The 23684-nt window shown below is 40.2% G+C and overlaps 1 protein-coding gene across 6 annotated transcripts in view; it reads right to left on the reverse strand.

Annotated features, from left to right (window-relative positions):
• ANKRD28 (ankyrin repeat domain 28) overlaps positions 1–23684 on the reverse strand; it is a gene marked incomplete at its 3' end in the record, with an annotated part of 114897 nt that overhangs the window by 60661 nt on the left and 30552 nt on the right. For 4 of the 6 annotated variants that reach the window (XR_014618230.1, XM_084282233.1, XM_084282231.1 and 1 more), the window contains exons 1-2: positions 14393–14551; positions 13210–13293 (exon numbers count right to left, since the gene is read on the reverse strand). Coding sequence is in view for 4 of the 6 variants with exons in the window: in XM_084282233.1 (XP_084138359.1) it covers positions 13210–13293; positions 14393–14509 (201 nt within the window). Of the gene's footprint in view, positions 1–13209; positions 13294–14392; positions 14552–15499; positions 15560–23684 lie in introns of those variants that run through there. The other 2 variants (XM_084282234.1, XM_084282232.1) reach the window with 2 other exon arrangements.

Raw genomic sequence — 23684 nt, forward strand, 5'->3', positions numbered from 1 at the left:
TTTCACAGAAAAAAAGTATAAAGGCACCCTAAACTCACTACTTCTAGAGACCATAACAACAGCAACCAGCTGCAACGCACTTTGTATCAGAATGGCCGTCCCCTTTCTTTTCTGGCTACTGGAACAGACCAGGCAATCACGTTTCTTCCCTACCACAAAACCTGGAATCTTAAAGAAAAATTGTTGGTCAGACATTTGGGTTTTACCTTTATCTACAAGAACTACGCTGCCTTCTGCACCCCACTCCACATCACAAGGATACAAAGACGAATGAGAGATGGGGGAAAAGAATTCACGGTGCATGGCTCTGCTGTCCGGACATACTCTGCAATCCCAGATCAATCCTCATTTAACCTAATGCCCCCAAGCATTTTTTTTAATGAAAATTCTGGATCTGAATTTGAAGCACAAGTTGACAGAGCAGCACTAAAAATGCATGAAAAATAATTTACTTCCCATTCAGCTGAGGATTATTTTATTCCACTCAAATAACAAATCTAATCAAAAAAACCTATCCTCACCAAACCATTATACACAATTCATTCACAAAATCTGATAAACAAAAATGTGCATTCAAAGTTTGGTTCCTTTCCAAAGCATCTGCACAGTAAGAATAATCTGGTAGGAATCATTAAAACTAAGTTTGTGAAGAAAAAAACATTCAAGCACTCATATACGTTATACTGGAACATTCATTTATATTCAACCAGCTCTTATTAAAAATTCATTTTTTTTTTTTTTTTAAAAAAGCGTAAGATAGCTCAGATCCAGTGAGCTCTTAAGTTCAAAACAATATTGTTAAGTAACAGTATTTTGGACATCTTTTCAAAAAACTTACTCTTCAAATGTTACATGCTTTCCATCAGAAGCATTAAATTGATCTGATGATACAAAATGGTTCAAATGTGACTGTACAGCAGTGAAATCAAAGGTAACACACATAAAAAAGTGAGTCACATCTTGCATAAATAACAGCTATTAGGATTCAACCTGATCTATGACTATGATAGCAGGACACCACGGCCAGCTAAACTCAGTCAGAAAACAAGAGTAAAAAATTCTTTTTTAAATAAACTCCAAAAAAAAAAAAAAGTTTAATGTGGTTAAGACATTTAAAAACTGAGATTCAGCTTATAAACATGCCTTGTTTTCAAGGTCTTTTTGAAGTTTTTTAATTAATCTTCACAAAAATGTTATTAAGAAAACAGCATAAACTTTGTGGAATACAGCATTTCTTTTTCACTTGGCTTATTCCTGTCTACCAATGACAAAAGGAAATTTAAAAAAAGAACAAAAAAATCTATTACTCCTAAAAGTCAAAAATTATCAATAGCAACACATGAGGACAGAAGGGCTTAGGAGTTTTCTGTTAACCATCTTTATTTATTAAAGTAAAAATACTGACTTATATTCAAGTATTTCAGGAGACACATTTTGAAAACAACAAACATCTCTGTATCTTTCCACTTACGAGCAATTCATCACAAAAATGCCTCTCCATAATTTTTGTGTTTTGAAAACACTAAGTCAGTGTGCTTTTTGGAAATATGCAACTTCTCATATGCTTTCACCTGCATGTTCCATGCAGGTTTTGTAATGCTCCTGTCATTTCTGTAATTCTTGCTACTTAGGTTTTCAAACTCACTTGTGGAACAAGCACAGCTCATAGGAAAAGCTGGACCTAGGTCTCTATTCTACAATATTGTACACATAACTTCTTTTGCCCAAATTATAAAAGCTAGAATTTGTTGTGAGTGAAGTCAACCATCCATTTGGGTATCAAATAAAGAGCTTTGAGCAGGTTTTGTGAGCCCTTCACAAAACCTTTCACTTTGAGTTTATACCATCAAGAATTTGGTTCCATTCAACACTAAAAACTGCCAGTAAATTCTTGCTCAATACATGGAATGAATAAAGAGCTATTCTCTCCCCTTTGCTAAGGTGAACTTGATCTTATGGTACAACTGAGACATTTGGGATTAAATCAGGAATTAAAACAGAGCAACTCTTAGGGCCAAGACTATTTCTTAAAATATTAGATCATGAAAAAAATAAAAAAATAAAAAAATAAAACATTGAAATTAAAAAACACCCCCCAAAACACAAACTTTTAAAGCATTCAAAACTATCCTTTAAAAAAATATATATTTTTTTTTTTTACATGAAAACCTCATGACAGAATATTTTTCCTTGGTTTTCGCCTTCCTAAATGCCAAATATATTATTTGTAAACATCTACATGGAATGTGTAGTGGAAAAAAACTACCAGCTTTTAGTTGGACTGTAGTTGCTGGTAAGAAAAATACAATAAATAACTCAAACTGGTTTTGAAAAAAATAAAGCAGTATGTGAAAGAGAGGGAATTTCCTTCATGAGAGAACACAGTCTTTGTGAAGCACATTATGTAACAGAGCCTGTGCTCGTACAGCAGGCTGAGTAAGGGATAGTGAATGCCTCGTCTCACCCTGTAATCTATCTGTAATATTTGAGGACACAAATAAGAAAATATGCCAAGAGAGAAAACAGTACAATACAGTCTCTGTTTATGCTCCAGGGAAAGATCACACCACACTAGGTAAGGTATGCACATCTCCATCCCAGTTTAAATCCACCACATTATGTCCAGGCCAATGACACTCTTGTTCAGAAAAGCTGGGTTTTCTGCCTTTTTCATTGCAAAGGCCAGCGTTAGCATGACAACCCTGTACATGCCTGATGGTCTTCGCCTCTGACGGTACATGTCAGGTCTTTACCTCACTAACCTCATTGTCTTGGTGACAAAAATAAAATAAAATGTGATTTTCAGGTTGCATGTTCACCATTAATACCTCTTCTCAGAGTAAGTTAGGCCAGGACAGGGCCAGGAGGGTGATCAGAAGGGCTTGCACACCTCTGCTATGAAGACAGGCTGAGGGAGTTGGGGTTGCTCAGCCTGGAGAAGAGCAGGCTCAGTGGAGACCTTACAGCAGCCTCCCAGTGCCTGAAGGGGCCTACAGGAAAGCTGGGGAGGGACTCTGTCAGGGGGTGTAGTGATAGGACAAGGGGTAACAGCTTTAAGATAAGAGAGGGTAGGTTTGCGTTAGACATGAGGAAGAAACTGTTCAGTGAGGGCGGTGAGGCTGCTCAGAGAAGCTGTTGGTTCCCCATCCCTCAAAGGGGATGAAATTCATGATCAGGAAGGATTGTAATCAGATAGGGCTTTATTAAACACTGAAAAAAGAACAGACAGACCCCATATGTGAACTCAGGGCCTCACTGCAAAGGGAACATACAGTTCACTTGCCCTCCAACCTGACACCAGTGTGAGGCTCCCCAGGCCTGGCTGCCTCCTGACAGCCCCACAGGAGCCCTCCTCTCCCCAGGCATTTCTGGGATAGGCCTCCCCGCTAAGTGCAGCAAGAAAATGACACTTTCTCCTTCGAGTTTTTGACATACATCCAACCTTTGCTGGAGTAGATGTAAGGGACTGATTACTGATGGTTCATTAGATATTCCACCAATATGTGAGGCAGCTTTAACCACTTACAAGGCAGAAAAAATTGTTTTTGTTCAAAGGTACTCTGCATATATATATAAATATATATACAGAGTTTTCTCCTGGAAAGTTACTATAAATAATCAGTAAATTCAAGTCCTCTCTTGCTGTTACCAGCAGCGCATTCTTTAAGGACTGTGTCGATGTTGGATGTTAATACGCATTAAGTCCACAGAGTTTTTTTCTTCTCTCTGCTCTTTGAGCGGGGATGTTCTGTTCTCACATACCAGCCCTGTGCATGACAGGCACAGCGAGTTCCAGGAGTAACCCCAGTAAGCTGCAACTATTCAAGACCTTGCTGTAAGTTTGTTTTGTAAAAGCAGCAGGAAATGCAAAACTTCAAATACTCTCTGAAGGCTACAAATTTCAGTAAGGTTATGATCACTAAAAGTACTGTGACAAATCAAAAATTATCTATAAAATCATTATCACTAACGAGAATCGCAGTAGAGATTTGAACACAGAATTCTTGAAACACATTTGAATTTGATCTAATTATTCATGGCTCTCTAAATCGATGCCAATTTCTCAGTGTTAAAAGAATAACAATGACCAGAACAAAACTTGTCTGTCAAATCCCCAATTACTGTAAAACAAATAGAGTACACGACCAATAGGGTAGCAGCAGTGCCATGTAGATATCGAAGCTTGTTTGCCCAGTTTAGCAAACATTACAACCACATTAGCATACTGCTAGGCAAGCTTACTAGACCTGATGAGAAGCAGAATATATTAGTGTGACTAGTACACCATACTAACATTAATTCTCTTATTAATTCTTACTAAGTCTCTAAAGAATATTTATTTTTATTTATAAACATATCTTTAAGTTAAGAATTCCCAACCTATGCAGTGGTACCTTCTGAGAGCTACTGTCCACAGAACACACCGTGCCAAGCAGCGATCTGTTGGCGTTAGTCAGATCATCCTGTAACTCTGCTGGAGGTTTGTTTATATTCCTCCAATAAAAGTGATAATTCAATTCTTTTGAAAATCTCCCTTGCATAGACTAAAAACAGTGCTGCCAACATAAAGCAAAGGTTTATTTCTCTTTGGACTTGCGAGGTTCTGTCCTCAAGGGTTCTGATTCTGAAGGAAGATGCCTAATTAGGCAGGTTTGTATTATAAACATTGTAAATCCGTTTCTGCAGAAGAGGAACTCAACACCATGTGGACGCACTTTAAATTGAGGCTGAAAAACATGATTCACTCTCTAAGCCACACTGAAAGGAAATAAGCGATCTGATTATTCATTACAGATGACAGGCCTGAAAAACATTCCACACTAACGAACAGGAAACCTACAACTGTAATAAAGTTAAGTAACAGTAAATAACTACTATATTGCAAAGTTAAATCTTTGAGCAGCTGGTGGATACTCTTAGCAGGATACAGACACAACTTGCCGCAAGTTTCCACAACACTCAGAAGAATGAGGTCTCTAACCCATGCTTCAGATCCATGAAACAAAGAGCTTCTTAGCAGTTCCTTTAAGAAGTAGAAGAAACTTTCCTATAGGGAAAGCTTCCCTGTAGCAAAGTTTCTTCTTATCCCCTTCAGACCCTTCACATGAATATTCTTGTTATGAAGAACTTAATTCTTTACTAAAATAACCCCTGAATATTCCCACATGGTAGTGCTAAACTCTATCTATTCCCTTAAAAAAAAAACAACTCACTGAACTCTGCCATGTTCAGTGGCAAGAAATGTCGTAAGCTAACTTTGTATCTTTTTAATTAGAAAATCTCTCCCATTTACCTGTGCTCATAATGCCATTCTAAGAGACAAACCTGAGATCTTCTTGCAAGGGAACTACTTCAGGGCCATTTTATGTACTGATGCATGCCTGCCACCTCCAAGCAGGCAGAACCTGCTCCTGTCTGCAGAGGACCACAGACACTCTCAATAAAGAGGATTCTTCACAGAATTTTCCTACCATTTCTTCGTATGTAAGGAAATTTCAATTAAGTGAATGCTTCATAAAGCAGGAGTCTCATGACTCATCAGGCTGGTCACACAGGAAATGAGGGTTCCTGTTTGTGGTGGAAACATTAAGAAAGTTTATTGCAGAGAGTATCTAGCATCAGAAGGCAATACGGTACATTGAAATGCACTCTGGAGGGGAGTCCAAGCTGAAGTTTATGGAGAAACACATCTTGCTCTTGTTTTATGGCTGTATTTTATTGGAAGTCCAAGGGCAAACAAGATTGAGAAGATGAGTGCTACCATGAATCTCTGAGATTATACATATGGTAGAAAGTAGTATAAGAAAAATATGTTTGCATATACCCCTTGCAAAGTAAAAACATCCCAAATTAAATACAGCCATCAACTGCTTAAAATGCCTCCAACTAATTGGAAAAGTTCTCTCAATTCTCATTAGAAATCTTTTCTGGAGACGATAGCTGTATCTTCTGTTAGTAAGATGGGTAACAAAAATCACTCAATGAACAGTTAGCCATGGAAGTGTCTCAAGGCATACTCTGTTTGTTTTATGATTTATTCCAACCCTGACTTCACCTGCTGCTCTCTGCAAGGTAGCAGTGGCCCACATTTGCCCAATATAAGATTTTTCAGATTCTCTACTACAGCATCTGATATTGGGCTCTGAATAGAGACAGTGAGGCAAGAATTGCTGCACTGAATCAAGCTCGATGTTTCTAAATAGTATGTTTTAATTGGAGGATTTTTCCTCATTAGTATTATTTTGTTTCAATTTTCATTATTAGTATTTGCTTACACAGAAACATTTCCTCTCTGACCTTCTACAGGGATTTCAAAGGCCTGCTCTCACTCTCAGTTCACTGTATGTTTAGTGCCACTAGAAAAACTACTTTTTGTTGTACACACATATTTTATATATAACTTGTATAACTTATATAGATGTATACATATACAAACACACATCTGTCTTTTCAATATACATTTCAATATACTTTTATTTGTATGAAAACTTGCATCCAGTCACTGCTAAACAATTCAAAGGACAAAAATTAATTAAAATAACTACTGCCAAACTCAGTTATAACTCATTATACGTTCTCATCATATTGTCAAGCGATGAGAACTCACAAATATCCATAATATCTGGGATTTTTCCATTCCATAATGAAAGAACGAGTTCATACTCTGAACTATTAAGATAGGAACTCAAAAAAAAAAAAAAAAGTGTTCTTCAAAACATGTTATTTTTTTTTCCTCGATGCTTTGTTAATTCTTCCCTGACATTCAAGTCAGCAAACCAGAAGTCAGAGAGCTGCCTGCACAGTCTGTGCTGCCAGGGAATACAATGAGATGCTGCCTCACAGCACCAAATACGTTAGTGCAAGTTTTTGTTGCCAACCGCAGCTGCCAGCAAAAAAGCCCTTCATGCAAACAGTCTACATCGCGTGCATGAATTTGACAAAACAGTTCCAGCACTGCGTCTGATGCACGCTTGAGACAAATAGGCTGGTTGGTAAAGGCATGCTCTCTCATCTCTTCAAAAACACTGCTTGAAGAGTCAAAAATGGTGCACCATTCCTGCTTAGCCTTTGCTACATTATGCTAGGCTTTACTATTTCTCCTCATCAGTTTAGATAGGAAGGCCCCATGGTGGCTTTATTCTGACTGCCAGAAGCTTTTACCTCGTAACAACAGCAGCTACAGGACGAATTGGCCTGAAAAAATGATTGAACTGCACGCATGCAAGCAACAAAACATCACAAATATGACAAAACTTTCTTCTGATCAATGCCCAGAGGATCCCTGAACTGGAAAGGAGCAGGGATTGCACACACCTGTCTCCCTACCGCTTTTATCTGACCCATGCAAATTTCTGTGCAAAGCAGTCAGTGCTCCCCACTGCTTTCGGACCCATTTCCACAGCCTCCCGATGGCTTCCCAGACACCCCCAAGCAAGAAACACGGTATTGCAGAGGAACTGCCACTGTTTGAAGGGTGCCATGTGCTAACCTGCTCTGAGCAATGTCTTCCAGATGTCTAAATGGCAAATTCTTACCCTAATGGGACTTAGGTTACAAAAGGTACTGAGAACAAAAGGGATAACTGAAAGAATTTATTCAAAGCAATTAATGCCAAAAGAGATTAAGAGGTATAGAGGTGTCAAATTAAAATTTACAACTGTAGCTGCACGCATGCTTTTTTTAAAACCAGAAAAAATCCGCTTATTATTCATTTACTTTGGTAAAATAAATGGCTACAAAAAGATAATGAACAGAAACATAACAAACATTAAAAATTCCTAAAGATTACTTTTCCCTCGTTACATATTATGACATTTTGTTTATCTGATTTTAAGCAAGGCCTATGTAGGGTTCTATACATTTAGAGGTACTTCAAAATAATTGCTGAATTACAGTGTAAAGTAGTTTCGTTTCCCACAAAAAAAAATTTTAGATCCAAAATCAGTACATAATTTATCTGCATGATCAGAACACCAAATTCCACTGAATTTCATAGTATGTTCCATGCTTCAGCTAGTCAATTCAGGCTTCCCTCTTCTACACCACACTGATAACCCCAGAGAAGAAATAGTTACTCCAGAATCTAGCCCATGAGATCAGTATAAAGATGAAAACGAGGAAACCATTACCTATTTTTTCTATTTAACCTCCTTTAGGACTTTGACCAACACCAGCATCATGTCAAAGTATCTTTTTTTTTTTTTTTAAATTGTGCTTTAATTTTCATTATTTATTCCAAAATTGCTCAGGTAACTGGTATTTTCTGCAACCTCTAATTCTCCTGGTGCCCAATGCTGCGTGAGCAGTACTACCCTTGCAACCAGACTAACAAGCCAATTTTCTTTCTCCGTCAGCATATGCAATGACATGCAGGGTAAAATAAATTAAAAACCAAAACCAAAGAGGAAATCAAGGAAGTCGTCATATCTTACCCTAGGGGGAAACTCAGCAACATTTTCCTGAAATGCAAATAACACCAACGAGAAGTTATGCAAACCCACACTTGGCAGGGCTGGGAATGGAGCCCACACCTGTACCGCAGCTCTGTCCACGCAGCAGCCCTGCAGCTCTGAATAACAAAGGCAGATCCACTTAGCTCTCACTTAGCACTTGGCTCTCCTCTTCCCACCTGGCACGGTGGTGGTGCTGCTGGATCAATTGCCTTGCCAGCCCCAGGAACAAAACTTGGGATTTATGGCCAATGCTTTATTGCTATGTAATACATGGGGGGAAAAACTGCTTAGTTGTACGTCTTTGTTGTTGGTTTTTTTTTTTCATTGTTGTTGTTGGCATTTTCCAAAATAGTAGCTTTAATTTATAATTTTTTTGGTTACTTGCTATAGAAAAGTGCTGTTAAATTCAGAGCTGTGCTAGATGGCCAACCATGTAGAACAGAAAGCACCTGGATACCCTGATTGCTACAGTCCTCAGTACAGCACAGGGGATTTCATTTTCCAGTCTTACATCTTCTGTTGGGAAAAAAACAACAGCTCACACAGAAATCAGCTTCATGGTTTAAATCTATTATAATCTCACAAAGCATATTGAGCAGCAAGACACAGGTGTTTCATGTTTAAGTCACTAATCACATGTGTCAATCACTATTTTAAATAGGAGCAGGGAGCACTCCTGAAAATTGAGAGACATCTGTGTGATTCTGGGATTCCTCCAAATGCAGCACTTGCTTGGCTTCAGCGTGAAAAGAGCAAGGGGCACACTGACACTGCTTCCAGAGAGGATCAGATGTTTATTCCCTCAGCTAAGATCAAGTGCAATCGGGTTATAAAGCCTGAATATAGGGTTACCTGAAGGATCCCTTTTCATAGTGGGAAATCCTATCCTGATAGGTCTAGGAGAAGGAGGAAAAACTGTTCTGATTTGGAACAATCATTTCAATAGGAAGATGTACAGCCTCTGAGAGTGAGCTGCTGTTCCCTTAACAAAATCATACTGGTAACAGATAGCTAAGATGAATTATTCCATTTTCATTATCCATGAACCTCATCATACATCATAAAAGGTTTGGGTTACAAATGAAGTGGTACAAGTTTACCGACAGTGATGGACTTCCAAATTAAAAAAAAAAAAAAAGAAAAAAAAAAAGGCAATTCCTGACTGATGAAAGGCAATGCTGAAATCGTTTAGTTAGCTAGAATTAACTGCTGAAAAGTGGACAAAATTCAAAGTATCCATGCTATTCTAATCAGCAAGAGCAGGAAATGTTGAAATGTTGATGCTCTCCATGAACTAATAAAGAGTTCTTACTGACACTAACCGGATCAGTTATCACACAACATTCTCCTTCCTGCCAAGTCTCAAAAGCTCAGGATGGCACAAGGGAGAAACAGTAATAAGTACAGATATATGTGTGTGTGTGTGTGTGCTCTTTCTCTCTCTCACAATATGGATAACAGAAACTCTATCAGGCTCGACATATGTGATGTGAGTGACTTAAGCCTGATTCATGAAACAAGCAGCCACAGCTTCTCCAGTGCTCTTGGGGAAGGGGAGGGAAAAGCAATCCCTTTTCCTCCATTTTTCCCATAATTGGAGCCTCAGAGATTGCACCTTCCAAAAATATCATTGATCAAACTTCCCACAGATCAGTTTTGTCTAAAAAAAAATTGTACACGCCAAGAAGGCAAGCCTTTTTGAACCACAGTTTAAGCAGGTAAAGAACATGCTCAATTTGCTCTTTCTTCCCAAAACATTACAGCTGCAGGGTTGAATACAATACATACTTTCTAAATCTAGACTCAGACTGACTCAAGAGAGCTGGTAACTGTGACACGAACAGAGAACAACCTTCTTCCTGAAAAAGCTGTCTTTTCTTCCTGCAAAAGGTTGCTATCAGTACATCATCTTAGCATTGGCACACGGGAACTCGTGCTATGAAAGGCCACCCGTCTCAGATTCTTCCTAAATATAACCCTATGGGACAAGGCATCAGCTGCATTAGGAATAATGCTCTAAGACAGCCCAACCTGAGCCTGGTCTGTAGGCAACACCGTAGGAGCAAACCACAGCCTTGCTTTAGGAAGCCAAACACACAGACCCACCTAACAGAGCATTAAGCCAGTTGTCATTAATGTTAAAGATGATATATATGGCAAAAGTGAAAAAGGTAAATGAAGCTGGATGATAACAGAAAGGAAAAAAATATACATTTTATCAAGGCACCAACACCTTTCCTAGATGAATGTCCCTGCCACAACAGAGCCCTCGAGCAGCTCTGTCTTCAGCTCGCTTCTGGGCACAATTTATTTGCTGAACTCAGTCTCCAGTTACATAACCCAAGCCACCGCTGCGTGGAAGGGAGGAAGGAATCCTAGCTATTAGCAGACAAACTGCAAGATAATTAGCTGGTATTGAGAGGGGAAAAGACTGCAGAGGCATTGGAGGGAACAGCTCTGGAATTCAAACAACTGTACCGAAGCACTTGGATAGCTAAGTGGAAAAAAATCCAACACATACCCGGGTTCTAAGAGAGCCCACAACAGTCTATCACGATCCTTCTCTTTATTAGGAAGCATACATAGCCACTTGGTTTTCTTCACTTTTTCCCCTTCCTTCTGGCCACACACAACTTCGTAACACACAAATTCGTAACACACAACTCAGGGGAAAAGTTTGGATCTAGACCACGCAGGAATACATTGCCTCCAGTCAAGTACGTACACCAAATGCAAAACCCAAGAAAAACACCACACATGCAAATGCACAAAGTTCACTGGGCAGTTTACTTCATTTCTACCGAATGACTGGGAGGTTTTTTATGCTCATTCAGTCCTGACAAAGAGTGTTTTGAGGGATGTATGTGAATTTTGCAGTAAATACCGCAGTAGGACAAGGACTACCACCATGTTAGAAAGGAGTGGTCATGTGTGATAAGCATCTGCCTAAGTTGAGGAAGGTGGCTGTGAAAAAAATTGCATATTTGTTCTGGCTACATGCTAAATGTTCCTTGGGTGGCACTAGTCTAAGATATGTACATGGTCTATACAGGGTCTATAAGTATCCAGTTGGCCTATAAGGGGTCTATAAGTATCCATAGCAAAGAGTTGTCAAGAATTAGCACGCATACACGTGTAAAAACCAAACAAACAGATTATTGAATATTCTATTTACAATATTTTTCCTCACTATAGCTACCTGGCAGTCTAAAGTAACCCTTATGATGAAGCATGAAACAATAACTTGCTTTCCTATTTAAGCACATCTACTTATTTTGCATTTATGGACAGACAATGCCTGTTTGACAAATGTTGAGGCAGAACAAAAACTAAACAAAACCACTAGTGTGTGCATACTGAAATCTAGCAAAGGCTTCTGTAATAAATAATTAAAAAAGCAGAAAGATACAGCCCTTGCTTTGTTTACGGGCACTACATCTGTGAATGCTAAACCCGACTTGTACAAAGAGAAATATAAATGAAATAATACAGACTAATGGGTTTTTAAAAATGAACATGCCAACGACATGACCAGAATCCATATGAATAGATAGGGAAGACATACATACAGAACAAGCGCTCTCATGACTGAACAGAAGATGATGGCATTTGATAAGATGTACTCCATCACAGAATTTTGATGAAGAACACGCAAAACTAATGAAAAAGGAGAAGGGGGAAACCAGAACCTTATCAAACAAAACTTCCACTTTGACAGCAAGTTTCTTTACAGGGCCCTACTCAAGCTCCACGAGACAATGGCAGGACTCCCAAACGCTGCAGCTGGCACTGGTCAGATACAAATTCCACAGAAGGCTTTGAAATGTCAAAATACACACGCCTAACTAAATATTTGCTTTTGGCTCTACATATGTTAAGGACAAAAGTTAAACAATGATCGTGGTCTCACACTGGCCACTAAGTAGCATCTCGACGTTAGCCTTAGCTTTTCCGTATCCCTCTTGTTCTGATGCAGTTGGAGGAGAAACAACTGCCCACATTGCTGTAGTGCTACACCTTAAATGGCTAATGTCAGTCCGCCTTAATAATCAAAACAATTCCTAATAGATATAAAAAGCTTATGCAACATTATCTTGCATAATGTCAGAGATGCATATGAGGATTTTAATAGAAAGTAAATACAGTAACCGCATGCTGTTCAGATCCTTGAATTTCACCCAAGTTGGAACAAACTCAATTTATCTTCAGTACAATTTTTAAAAGTCTGCAATGCCTGGGTTCACAGCACCACAAACAGGACACATAAGCAATATTTCCTATTTTACAGGTCAATACAATCACTAGGCTTCCCTCTCTAAAATCCATTCTTAAGCCTACCTTTGGAAGCTCCAAACTATTTTCTTTAATTGTCTAATATACACTAGGCTCTATTTCATGTAAAAAGAATCAAACTCTACATCACCCGTAACTAGTCTTACTTTCTAAAAAGCCCTGATTAAACTGTATATACAAACTTCAGAACTACAAACTGCAGAACTAACATTTGAAAGAAATATAAAATTAAGTCTTTAGTAACAACATACATCTAGAAAGCTATAGGAATACAAATTTCTCCGCTCCTCTTTAAGGATTAAGTGCATTAAGTGTACCTATAGGCCTTATTTTTGGCTATTACATAAAAGCTCTAGAATTTACAGCTCTTGAATTAGCAAAGTTTTAAAGTGATTAGTAGAGCAGAAAGCTGTATCAAAAACAAAATTAGACTGTAATCAAAGCTAATGGAGTTTGGTTTTACCTGAAAATTAACATCTTCTTTCTTAAATATTAGTGCTCGAACTTCATCAGGATCTCCATTAAATATAGCTTGAACCAATGGTGGCTGAAATGAAAAAAAACATATCTTAAGAACATAACTCCATTCCAGTTTTTAGCAATACATGTATGGTGTTCTGATACAGACCACAAACACAAGATGAGGACAAAAATCAAACATTCCAGGCAGTGAAATCAGGAAACCAGAGGCAATATTTAGAATTGAAAGAATTGCAAACTTTAAAAAGCTCAGACACGCAAACACACTCTAAGTCACTGCAATAACCAATGAAACATATATATATATATAAAATATATTTTTTTAAAAAAAGACTAGCTTATAACAGTTGAAAATAGAACCCCTCATAATAAAATTGGGGCTGTTATTACATACCATGAATTCTACACAATATAAGTAAACAACCCTCTTTTTGCAATAGCAAGTGACTAAACTTACTAGAAATTTTTCACCTGTTTAGAAGGAGTGAGAAAGCAAAGTGCATCAGATAAGTATGGCAACAAATTCACACTCACACGCATCTATTACTAAATATAGCAGGACTTCTTAGTAAGTAAGGAAAGCTGCTGAGATATGCCAGCAAGATTTTAGTCGGTCACTTAACAAAATAATTGAAAGAAATAAAAGCCCAGTCCCCACAGCATTGACCATTTTGCATAAGTGATAGCTTGAATCTAACAATTACATTTAGATTAAGGCTTATGCTATTTTTCTGTTTTAGCTTATAGCCGCTGTTGCTCAATGTACATTGTACACTGTATCACTTCTCAAAATAAACACAGCATATAATTGCAATATAATCCTTACATCAGTTTCTAAAGTGGTAGGGCATAAATGTACCACTGAGGAATGAGGAGTGGAGCGAGGGAAACACATTCACCAAGCCCTCTAAAAACCCTCTGCTGCTCTGCAAGAGTCGAGATCTGTCATTGCTGCACCAGAAATAAAGTTACACGCAAAAGAGTGAGCTCCTGCAAATATTCATTCTACAATGAAGGTTCAACTTTTTCCCTCTTTAGTGTAGTCAGCATTGCTGCCTCATCTCGTTTCAACATCATGCAAGCTCGCATTAACCTTATGAAAGTTTCCCCTGGTGTTTGCAAGAGCATTATAAAGGAGAAATATGCCAAGAGACAACACGCCTTACCAGCACGTTTCCAGAGGGCGATGGACGCAAAGATACATTTTCCTGAGGCAATTTGGAAATAAACGTGGGAGCATCATCTTCCTCCTCCTCCAAAACAACAATACAGACCCGACTCATTCGATCCGTTTGGGGAAGCAAAAGCCAACAAAAAAACACCAGCGACTGTGTTTCGGGGAGCAGGCTGCAGGTGTCACACCAGGGAGCGCATCGGAGGGGCTCTCACCTGCCTCACACACACTCACCGACTTGCTGGCGCACGGCCGATTAAAAAAGGACATGGCAATCCCCCCCCACGCTTCATTTTTTCAGGCTGAACCCCCCCCGAGCCGTTCGGGAAGTTCTCCTCCTCAATAAAACGCCGCGAAACATCGAAACCGCAACGGAGGGGCTGCGGAACAGCGGCTGCCAATACCCCTCGGTCCAGGCCGCTCGCGTCTGACAGCTCTGCCCCCGTGACAGCCCCGCTGTAGCCGCACGCCTCTACCCACACAGGGCTGGCATTGTCACGGGAGCCATGACCCCGCTGTGCCGAGCACCAGCGGGGAACAATCGCCCCAACGGAGACGGCCGCGGCTACAGCCGGTCCTGCACCGCCAGGCCAGCAGCAGCGGGCTCTCCGCTGCCCCAAAACGCACGCGGGCTCTGACTCTGCTGCGCTTCTACGGCTCCATCCCTCGGCGGCGAAAAGAGCCCGTCCCAAAAGGACATCTGCTTCCCAGCAGTTGCTCAGAAGGCGGAGAGAGGGGAGTAATTCTTCCCCGTGCGATGGAAATATCTGCAATGTACGGCGAGGCTGCGGTACATTTACATGCGATGAGTCAGAGCCCGGGGACAATGCAACTCCTCGGATAATGTCGCCGGTTTAAGCCAGGCTCCCCAGATGACAGGAACACGAACAGTTTTCACTCCCTCAGCGCCACCAGCGATGAGGAGCGTCCGTCTTTCCTGCGCCAGGCAGCAGCCGTGGCTCCTCCATCAGGGCAGGCGTCAGGATGAGGAAGGAGGCTTCAGCACAACGACCCAGCCACCGCACGCAGGAGCTCAAACTGCTGCCCGAGACTCCTGCTGCAAAAAGCAGCTCAGCACTCAAGTGGGTCTTTTGCTCACCACGTGAACGCAGTTCCCGTGATAGTCTTCATTCAGATTGAACGGAGGAGAAAAAAAAAAAAAAAAGGAAAAAAAAAATCAGGCTCCGTGCATCTTCTCCGAGCCAACTTCTTTATTCGAACAGCTGTCGCTGTGCCAACCTGATTTTCCTCTTCGGTTAAAGGTTCTGCTTATCAGTTGTTGTTTTTTTTTTAATTTTCCCCTGACGGGCTGAATTATATGATCAGCTTATACGAGCCTGCCCGTCCGAGCAGAGCGCGACGCACAGCCACAGCGGCGGCGCTCCAACTGAGCACCGACTGCAGGCTCGCAGGCTGAAATGCCTCGTAATGCTCACATGTCACACTCACAGAGCCGAGCTGCTGCTCGCAGTGCAACTTCCTCTGGCACACCAAAAAAAAAAAAAAAAAAAAAGGAAAAAGGCGCCCTTTTTGGGGGCAGTCTTTGCAGTTACGCTTGTGCCAGCTCTGTGACTAACTGAGCCGAAAACGTAGAATTTCTGTAACTGAAGCAAGAGCGCCTGTTTAATGTTTTCCACTAAAAGCCGCAGAGAAATCTGGTGTAAGTGCCCTGCTGACTAACAAGGATTTCGGCAGTAAACAATTCCAGCTTTTAACTGCTTTCATATGGCACCGGACAGAGCAGCACCACAGCCCTTGCTTAACTCCTTGAAGACGAGGAGCTCCCCCTCAAAAATCCCTCTGAAGATGAAATGAAAATAAAACCACTCTTAACACAATCAGGTGACTGCTAAAAGCCAGCCCTTAATGACCAAACCCACGGCTTTCTGCAATGAGTACAGACAAACATGCCCTGTCCCTGAAAAATATACCCAAGGTATAATCAGAATATAATGAAGCCCTGCAAGTTGCTAAATAAATATTTCAGCCTGAATCTGCTGAAGCAGTGCTGGTTTGTGGGTGTATTATGTAAATGGCTGCTGCCGGAGTCGCTGGATAAGCTTCGGTGCTGGGGAACAGAGGAGGGCTTTGGTTGGTGCCGCGCTAGGTGGAGGCACTGCCAGCATCTTTCCAGGGCTGCTCCAATCTCCATTTGTCAGCAGAGAGAACAAGTTGAACTTCACAGCTCCTCCAGAAGCCATTCCTTCTCATATCTTCCATATTAATCCAGGCAGAGAGAATGGCAGGTTGAAATGGTGTATTAAATGGTTTGGGTATTAACAGATGCGGTGAATTCCCATCTTTGGGGGCCACGGGAAGGAAGAGCTCATGTCACCACTCTTTTAAAATAATGCCTACAACAGCTTCGCTGCAACAGAATAAATTGCTTAGGACCAACCTGCTGACAGCTTCACACAGATGAAGGTTTTTATAGGTGCACAGGAGTTACCTGGTCTAGGGCTCCTTGAGCTCAGGATGGTTGGCGTGGCAGAATATAACTCACGTTTCTGATTCACTACGAAATTTCAGCTAAGATTCAAGTTTCCCAAATGTTCTCATTTACAGCATATGAATAACACTCAACCTTATAAATGTATTCTGTTCATTACACGGGGTCTGGTTATTTTGCAATTTCATACTTCTGGTTTTAATCACAAAAAGCAATGGTTGGTACACGGCACTGCTTTGTTGTAGCATTTCAAAAAAAAATTATTAAGAATAAATAGCACAGAGTCATATGAATACATATGAACATTCATGTTCTCCTTGGCCACAGCAAAAATCATTTAAATAAAAACTAGAATATCCTCAAGGCTCATCTATTGCAACACCCCGCCGTCTGCTAAGGAACGCGGAGGAGAATAGCCTAGAGGATATTTTGCCTTTTGTGAAAAATGCCCTAGGGAGCAGACACTGCAGTTTACTTGCGTAAGTAAAAATTCCTTTGGGAAAAAAAAATAAAAATCATACTTTAAGTCTACAAGCAAAGTACACTTACGAAATGCAAACTTGATTTTCATACTATATACGCAAGCATGCATTTGTTAGGTAATGGTATTCCTGCTACACCTCTACATTAAGTGAAAATGAACCCTTTCCCAGAGCTGAAAGGTTTGTGTAGCAAACAAAACCTGAGTTCCATGCTTCTCCCTTGGAATTACCACTACACAACTAGACAGGTTGCTAGATAGGAGATAACACACAATTCAGTTCCATTTATCTGAAACTGGTCTGGTTTTGATCTTGGCAATTAACACTCCGAAGTGGACTTTAAAAATATTGGTTAGAAATTCAAGAGTTAACATAAAAAGTACTGGACTTCGCACTTACTGTACTATGAAAACTCAGAAGAGTCAAGAACGTTTTCATTTACTCTGGTAATTATTCCAGAAATCTTACCTGTAATTGAAATAAAACCAACTATTTGCCAAAGCAAGTTAATGTGTTATGTCTTGCACAACGCAACGCGTTTCTGAATGGTGACATTCCGACGGTCAAAGAGCTAAAAGCCAATGCATCACAGCTGGCACTAGGAAGAGAAGCAGCACAACCGAATCAATACTATATTGATCCTGATGGCATTATAAACCGTGGAAGTAAGCAGACAAAAAACCCACTCAACACTACAAATGTGTGTGTGCAATTACTTTCATACCCAAAGGACAATTCACCTCTAGAAACATTTAACGTTTGCTTACAGTGAACTAGGGCTTGGAGGATGCTTAATAAAACCAATCCTCTCCCCTCCCACCCCCAGCAATTGGGAGCAATGCTTTCAGCTCATTGGAAACACCACCTCTACCCATCTCTTCCTCCAGGTTCAAAACATACCCAAGGTATCCTCTGGTTTGCAAAATACGAGTTTTTAATGCTGCCTAACAGGTAGTAACAGCTATTCTAAGAGTCAAAAGCTTGAGGTCACAATTCTACTGAAAGAAACCAAAGCAAAGTTTGAGGATTTCACCGGATTATATAGAAACTAATAATTTTCAGAGATGGAGAAGAGATACTATTAACAGAGAATGAAGGCAGGGTGAATTCAAGAGGATTAATTTAAAACTCTTCTCCCTAAACTGACCTAGGAATCATAACAGAACCTCACAAAGGTATGAATAAAGAATAATGCATCTCTTAAAATATACTTCTCAGTTAATCCTAATAAAACTAAAGTTCAGTGGGTCATCAACATCCATCTTCTCCAAAGCCCTCGAAAGTTTCTAGATTAAATTTCGTATAAGAAAGCTTATTAAATGAGTAGAAGGAAAGAAGAGTTGAGTATAGACTAATCTTAAAAGAAAAAACACATTTCTACTGGGACTTGGGCGATTTGACAGCATCTGTGATATCTAATTGTTTGCAACATAAAATCTCCATACTCAACTCTAAAATTTTAAGGAGTAAAATATATTAACTTCTGGCAAATTAGAAAAAATTGTCATGGTCAAATAATTTGTCTTTAAGAAAATCAAGTTCCAAGAGGCCTTCATGGGTGGATATAAAGAAAGCACGTCGCAAAAATGCAGCCTGCAGACTAAAAAATAGATGACAGCAGCCACATCTGCACCAGGCAGAAACAAAACATGAACTTGGAAGCAGCTAAAAATAGTAACCTTTTCTATAGATCTACCCTTTTCTCTAGGAATTGATGAGCAGAGGACTGTACAGCAGTGCTGTGGATGACACTGAAAACCTCAGTGAAGAACATTCAGTCTCAATAAACCCACCTAAACAGAGATTTCTACCAGCATTTATCAAGCTTTTTTTTTCCTCTGGGGTGAGATTAATCCAACTGGTTTCACTTTGTATTTTGTATAATTAATGATCTAGGAAAGGAAGGAAATTGTTCTGCCTGGTTCCAGTAAATATGAAAAATTTTAAACCAAATAAAATAAGGCTTTTATTTTATTTTTAAACAATCTGTATCAGCTCTGCAAGTCTAAGACATAAGCTACGGGTCTCCTCAGAAGACAAAGATCACTCATACTACTTGTACAGCTGTCCGTGCACAAGCATGGTGCACAAACAAAAGATAAGCAGTTTTTTGAATAATTTAGCTACAGTATTTACTAAAGTGTTCCCCGCGTATAAGCAGAGATGAGTGTTCAGCATCACCATGAATATAAAGCTGCAATACTTCAAGCAGCCTTGTGAGTCACTCGTCTGAAACTCTGCTGTTTCCTCCCTGCTCCTGAGGGAATGAGGTGGAGTCAGGAAAGAGAATGGTCCAAGGCAATAATAAATTACCACCTTTCTTCTCAATCTTGTCCCATTTATTCCAGATCATATGCACAGCTGGGATGCAGAAAAGGAGACTAGTTTTAACCTCTAGACACCACATTTCTGCTTCCCAAGACAACTAATTTAGCTTTGCTTGCACCTCCCAGATGCTGTAGGCAGGTCTTCGTTCTCTCATGAAAGTACATAGCCTGAATCGATCTACAGAACTACTTTAATTCAGAGAAAATACATGACTACATAAAAGTTTCTAGTTAATAATATCCAGTAACTGAATAGTCATTTAAAAAAAAGAAATCTGATAAAGAAAAAAAATCTGGCATTCATTCTAAGTTCTCTCTTTTGGAACAGGATTTGTGAAAAACTACTCATGTAAAATGCATGTTTTTGCTTGAGATTTAAACTTAGTTTGTATGCTTAAGAAATGCAAACTTTGTAAAATACTTCCTAAATATCTGATCAGAGAGCAATAAAGTATCTTAAAAGTGTTAAAAATGTACTTACTGATTTTCTGTTTAAGATGTCTTATATATTTTATACATCTAAACAATATGCTGGTAGAGAAACTCTCAGCTGATCTATAGCACATTACAGCCACCACAGTGATTGTAAAATTAAAAATTTTGTTACTGATACCCAAAATATGGAGTCTAGCTGCCTCAATCAGAAAAACAATGAGAAGTGAGCACAGACATTCCTAAAACAGATGGAGGGAAAAATAAAAAAAAAGGAAAAAAAGAAAACAGAGAAGCAAGGGAAATACAAGAGTCGTATTTCTTTAAAGACATCTGAAGAAACAGCATCTTCCCTCCTGATTTCTAGCTAGGATGCCACCCAAGATACTTCACTTTTTATTAAGGCCAGATTTTACTTCACTGGCAGGACTATCTTTTTTTGTGCTCTTTAGAGCATAGCATACAACCCTGTAACCAAAACCAGCCCGCTGTTCCTACATTAACCAGCAGTTCCCAAAATAAAAGGCCTCCACAGCCTGACTTCAGGCTCTCGAGGTACCTCACACAAACCTGTGTCTCCTACTGACCCAGGGGCTGGATCTGCCTTCAGAGCAGCAGCTCTGTGAGGGCGGCTCCAACACTCTGCAGCTGTCTGAAATAACCACCAGAGAAGTCTGACAGTGGAAACGGCTTCGTATAAAATTAATTAGGAGTCAAAACAACTGCTGTTTCAGGGAAGGTGGTCTGCAAAAAGATGCGCCTGGGTGTATATGTTGCTGCGGACAGTTAGGCCTGTACCCATGAAGAAAGGCAAAGCTGTACTTTAGGCAGTGTGCTGCTGTGGGTTTGGGGAGGGGAGTGGGTGGTTTTAAAGCCCCTTTTCTTTTGGGGAGAAGGTAAGTGACAGCAGATGGCTTCTGACGGAAAGAGGAGAAGGCTCTCAGCTCAGTCAAAGGGAGAAGTAGGCAAAACACCTCAGTGTTTGTTAAACCCGCACAAAACCACAATTATTAGACATGGAAGCTCTTTTGGCAAGTATGACTGCCTTTCTAAAACGTTTTCGTAGCATGAAAAGCAAGGTCCCCAGACCAGTCACAGGTATTTTCACCTGTCAGCAGAGCAGGGAAGTCACTGGACAGTAGGGTTACTGCTGGCCCCTTCAGTTCCTTCCAATTCAGACCACGTCCACAGCCTGTTTTGCGTTCTGGCGCTGGAAACGGCATCAATTATATTTTACAATAATAACCAGAGTACACTGCCAGGAATAATTACTGAAGGCAGCAATTTCAGCTGCGCACACCAGCTCCAACAGCAGAGCGCAAGGAAACAAAACAGAAATCAAAGGCTGGGCCTCAGCAGCCCCTGTTTGCTCTCCCACACGTCGCCCATTCCCTCCCGGCAGATCCCCGCCGGTTGCTGGGAGGTGACCCCGGGCAGGAACGCAACCAAAAACCCCAACCAGAGGCTTCACAACACAGCAACCCTCTGTCACAGCTGGCTCCGACAGCCCGATGCTGCGGGAAGGGATGCTATTGAATCCTCCCTAGGAGAAGAAACACATAAAGGGAGTTTGTCCAGAGCAAACGAACGACCACAGAATCCCGAAGCTTAAGGTTTGTATCACCAACCACGCTGCCGTGACAGCATTCGTGTCAACGTGCATACGCACTTATAAATAAACTAAAACATGATCCTACTAAATCATATTAGGGCAGCTGGTAAAACAACTAAGAGAATTCCCTTTGGGCGCATGCACAAGAATTAGTACATCCTCTTTGATCTCCTTCTCTCCCTCATCTACAGTCATGCTCTGAAGAGGAGCATAAGAAGAGCTGATTTGATGGATTTCCCCTTTGAAAATTTGTTCCTGCAATACTACTGAAGCAGAAAAAAAAAAAAAAAAAAAGAGAATCAAGCTCAATTTATTACAAAAACTCGAATGATGTCACAAGAGGTCAACATAACATTGCCTTATTTTTACCATACAATAGGTCTGCTTTCCTTTCTCCTGAGGCTTGCAAACACAGTACAGAGTCTGGGCTTCAAGGGCAGGTGCAATGTACAAGATCACCACAGGCCTCTCCGAGGCTCCATCCTTGAATATCAGTAGATGTCCACAGGGTTTTCTCTAAGAAGTGTGGCACAGCGTGCTTTTTTTTTTTTTTAATCTTGCATATTTCCCTCCCACATAAGATGACGAACATATCACATTTGGTCTGTAAGGCCAGCCAGCTTTCCTACTGAGACTCATTTAGCTGTATGTGCTAGAAAAGAGTAACCTTTATCCTCACCTTGCTTTTTTCTTAACCTTGTTTCTTTCAAAGGCTGGAAACACTCTTAAAGTAAAGGTAGCAGCATGGGAGCCACCCCAGTTCAGCACTGGACAGTGCTGGTGTTGAGATCCAAAGTTGTAACACCCATGCTGTAGCCAAGAAACCTGGAATAAACTTTATGATAATGTTTATAATAAAATAAATAAACCCCTGCTGCATGGCAATCCAGCTGTGTTTCTGAAGGAGCAGATATTAGACAGGTGGATTTCTAGAAATGAGCTCCTCTGCTGCCTGTGACTGGTGGCCAGTTAAAGCAGAGGTTGTGACAGAATCAAAGAGGTGACATCTAAAAAATTTCACTGCAGCATGTTTGAGAGCTTGGCATAATAAACAAATAGGCTGCTCTTCTCCAACTCACATTGAAGTTTTTCTTTTCAATACTGATCTTTTTTTTAATTTAATGCAGATTAGCTAATCTGTTCCTTTTCCCTTTGCTTCCCCCTGTAAAATTAATTGGCCAACCAAGTTTTGTCATCACCGTTTCAGTTCATACACTAGAGTTTCTATTGCTTCTGAGCTGTCTTCCAATTCACACAGAAAGAACAGGGAGACCTAAATCTGGCTGTGAGCATGTGAAATTATGGAAGAGATTTGGGTTATTTTTTTTTTAATTTCTGCAGGCCAGAATAGTAGCAGGTAGCTATACAAAAATATAACAGGTAGCAAATCCTGATGTTCTGGGATAACATCCAGGGGTCTGAGAAAGTGATTCTCATCACTGAATTTTTATCTCACGCCACTTACAGAATTCAGGCAAGAAAGTCAAATCCACCATGCCAGTCAGCAGAGGGCTTTCACAGTTTTATGTCACCAACCACATGAATCCCCGTGGTTAAGTTGTCATGGTGACACAATGTTTGCTTTCATACGTTTGTCCGAAATTCCTATGGATTTCCCACCAGGCCAAAACCAGCAGCAGTTGGGAGGACACCACTAACATTTAAGCAGTTGAGTCAGAAACGCATACTGCTTCCGTCCAGACTATTATCTGGGAAACACTAAAAAAAATGATTCATACCATTTTGAGTTGTGGAAGGGTGGAAACAAACATCACATTCAACTATTTAAAACTTTCAGTGATGACTCATGTTAGCTTCGGACGTTTCCAGAATCAGCTCCCTTTTCCAAGTAGCAAATTGCTGTTGACTACTCGAGAAAATAAGCTGTTGACTACTCAGGCAAACAAACAAGATGGATTCACTTTCCACAGAACTATTCAACTATCAAAGCGAGAATAAAAGGGGGAAGGGTGACCCCATCC

The sequence above is a fragment of the Netta rufina genome (genome assembly GCF_964035555.1).
Source record: "Netta rufina genome assembly, chromosome: 2".
Lineage (NCBI taxonomy): Eukaryota > Metazoa > Chordata > Aves > Anseriformes > Anatidae > Netta > Netta rufina.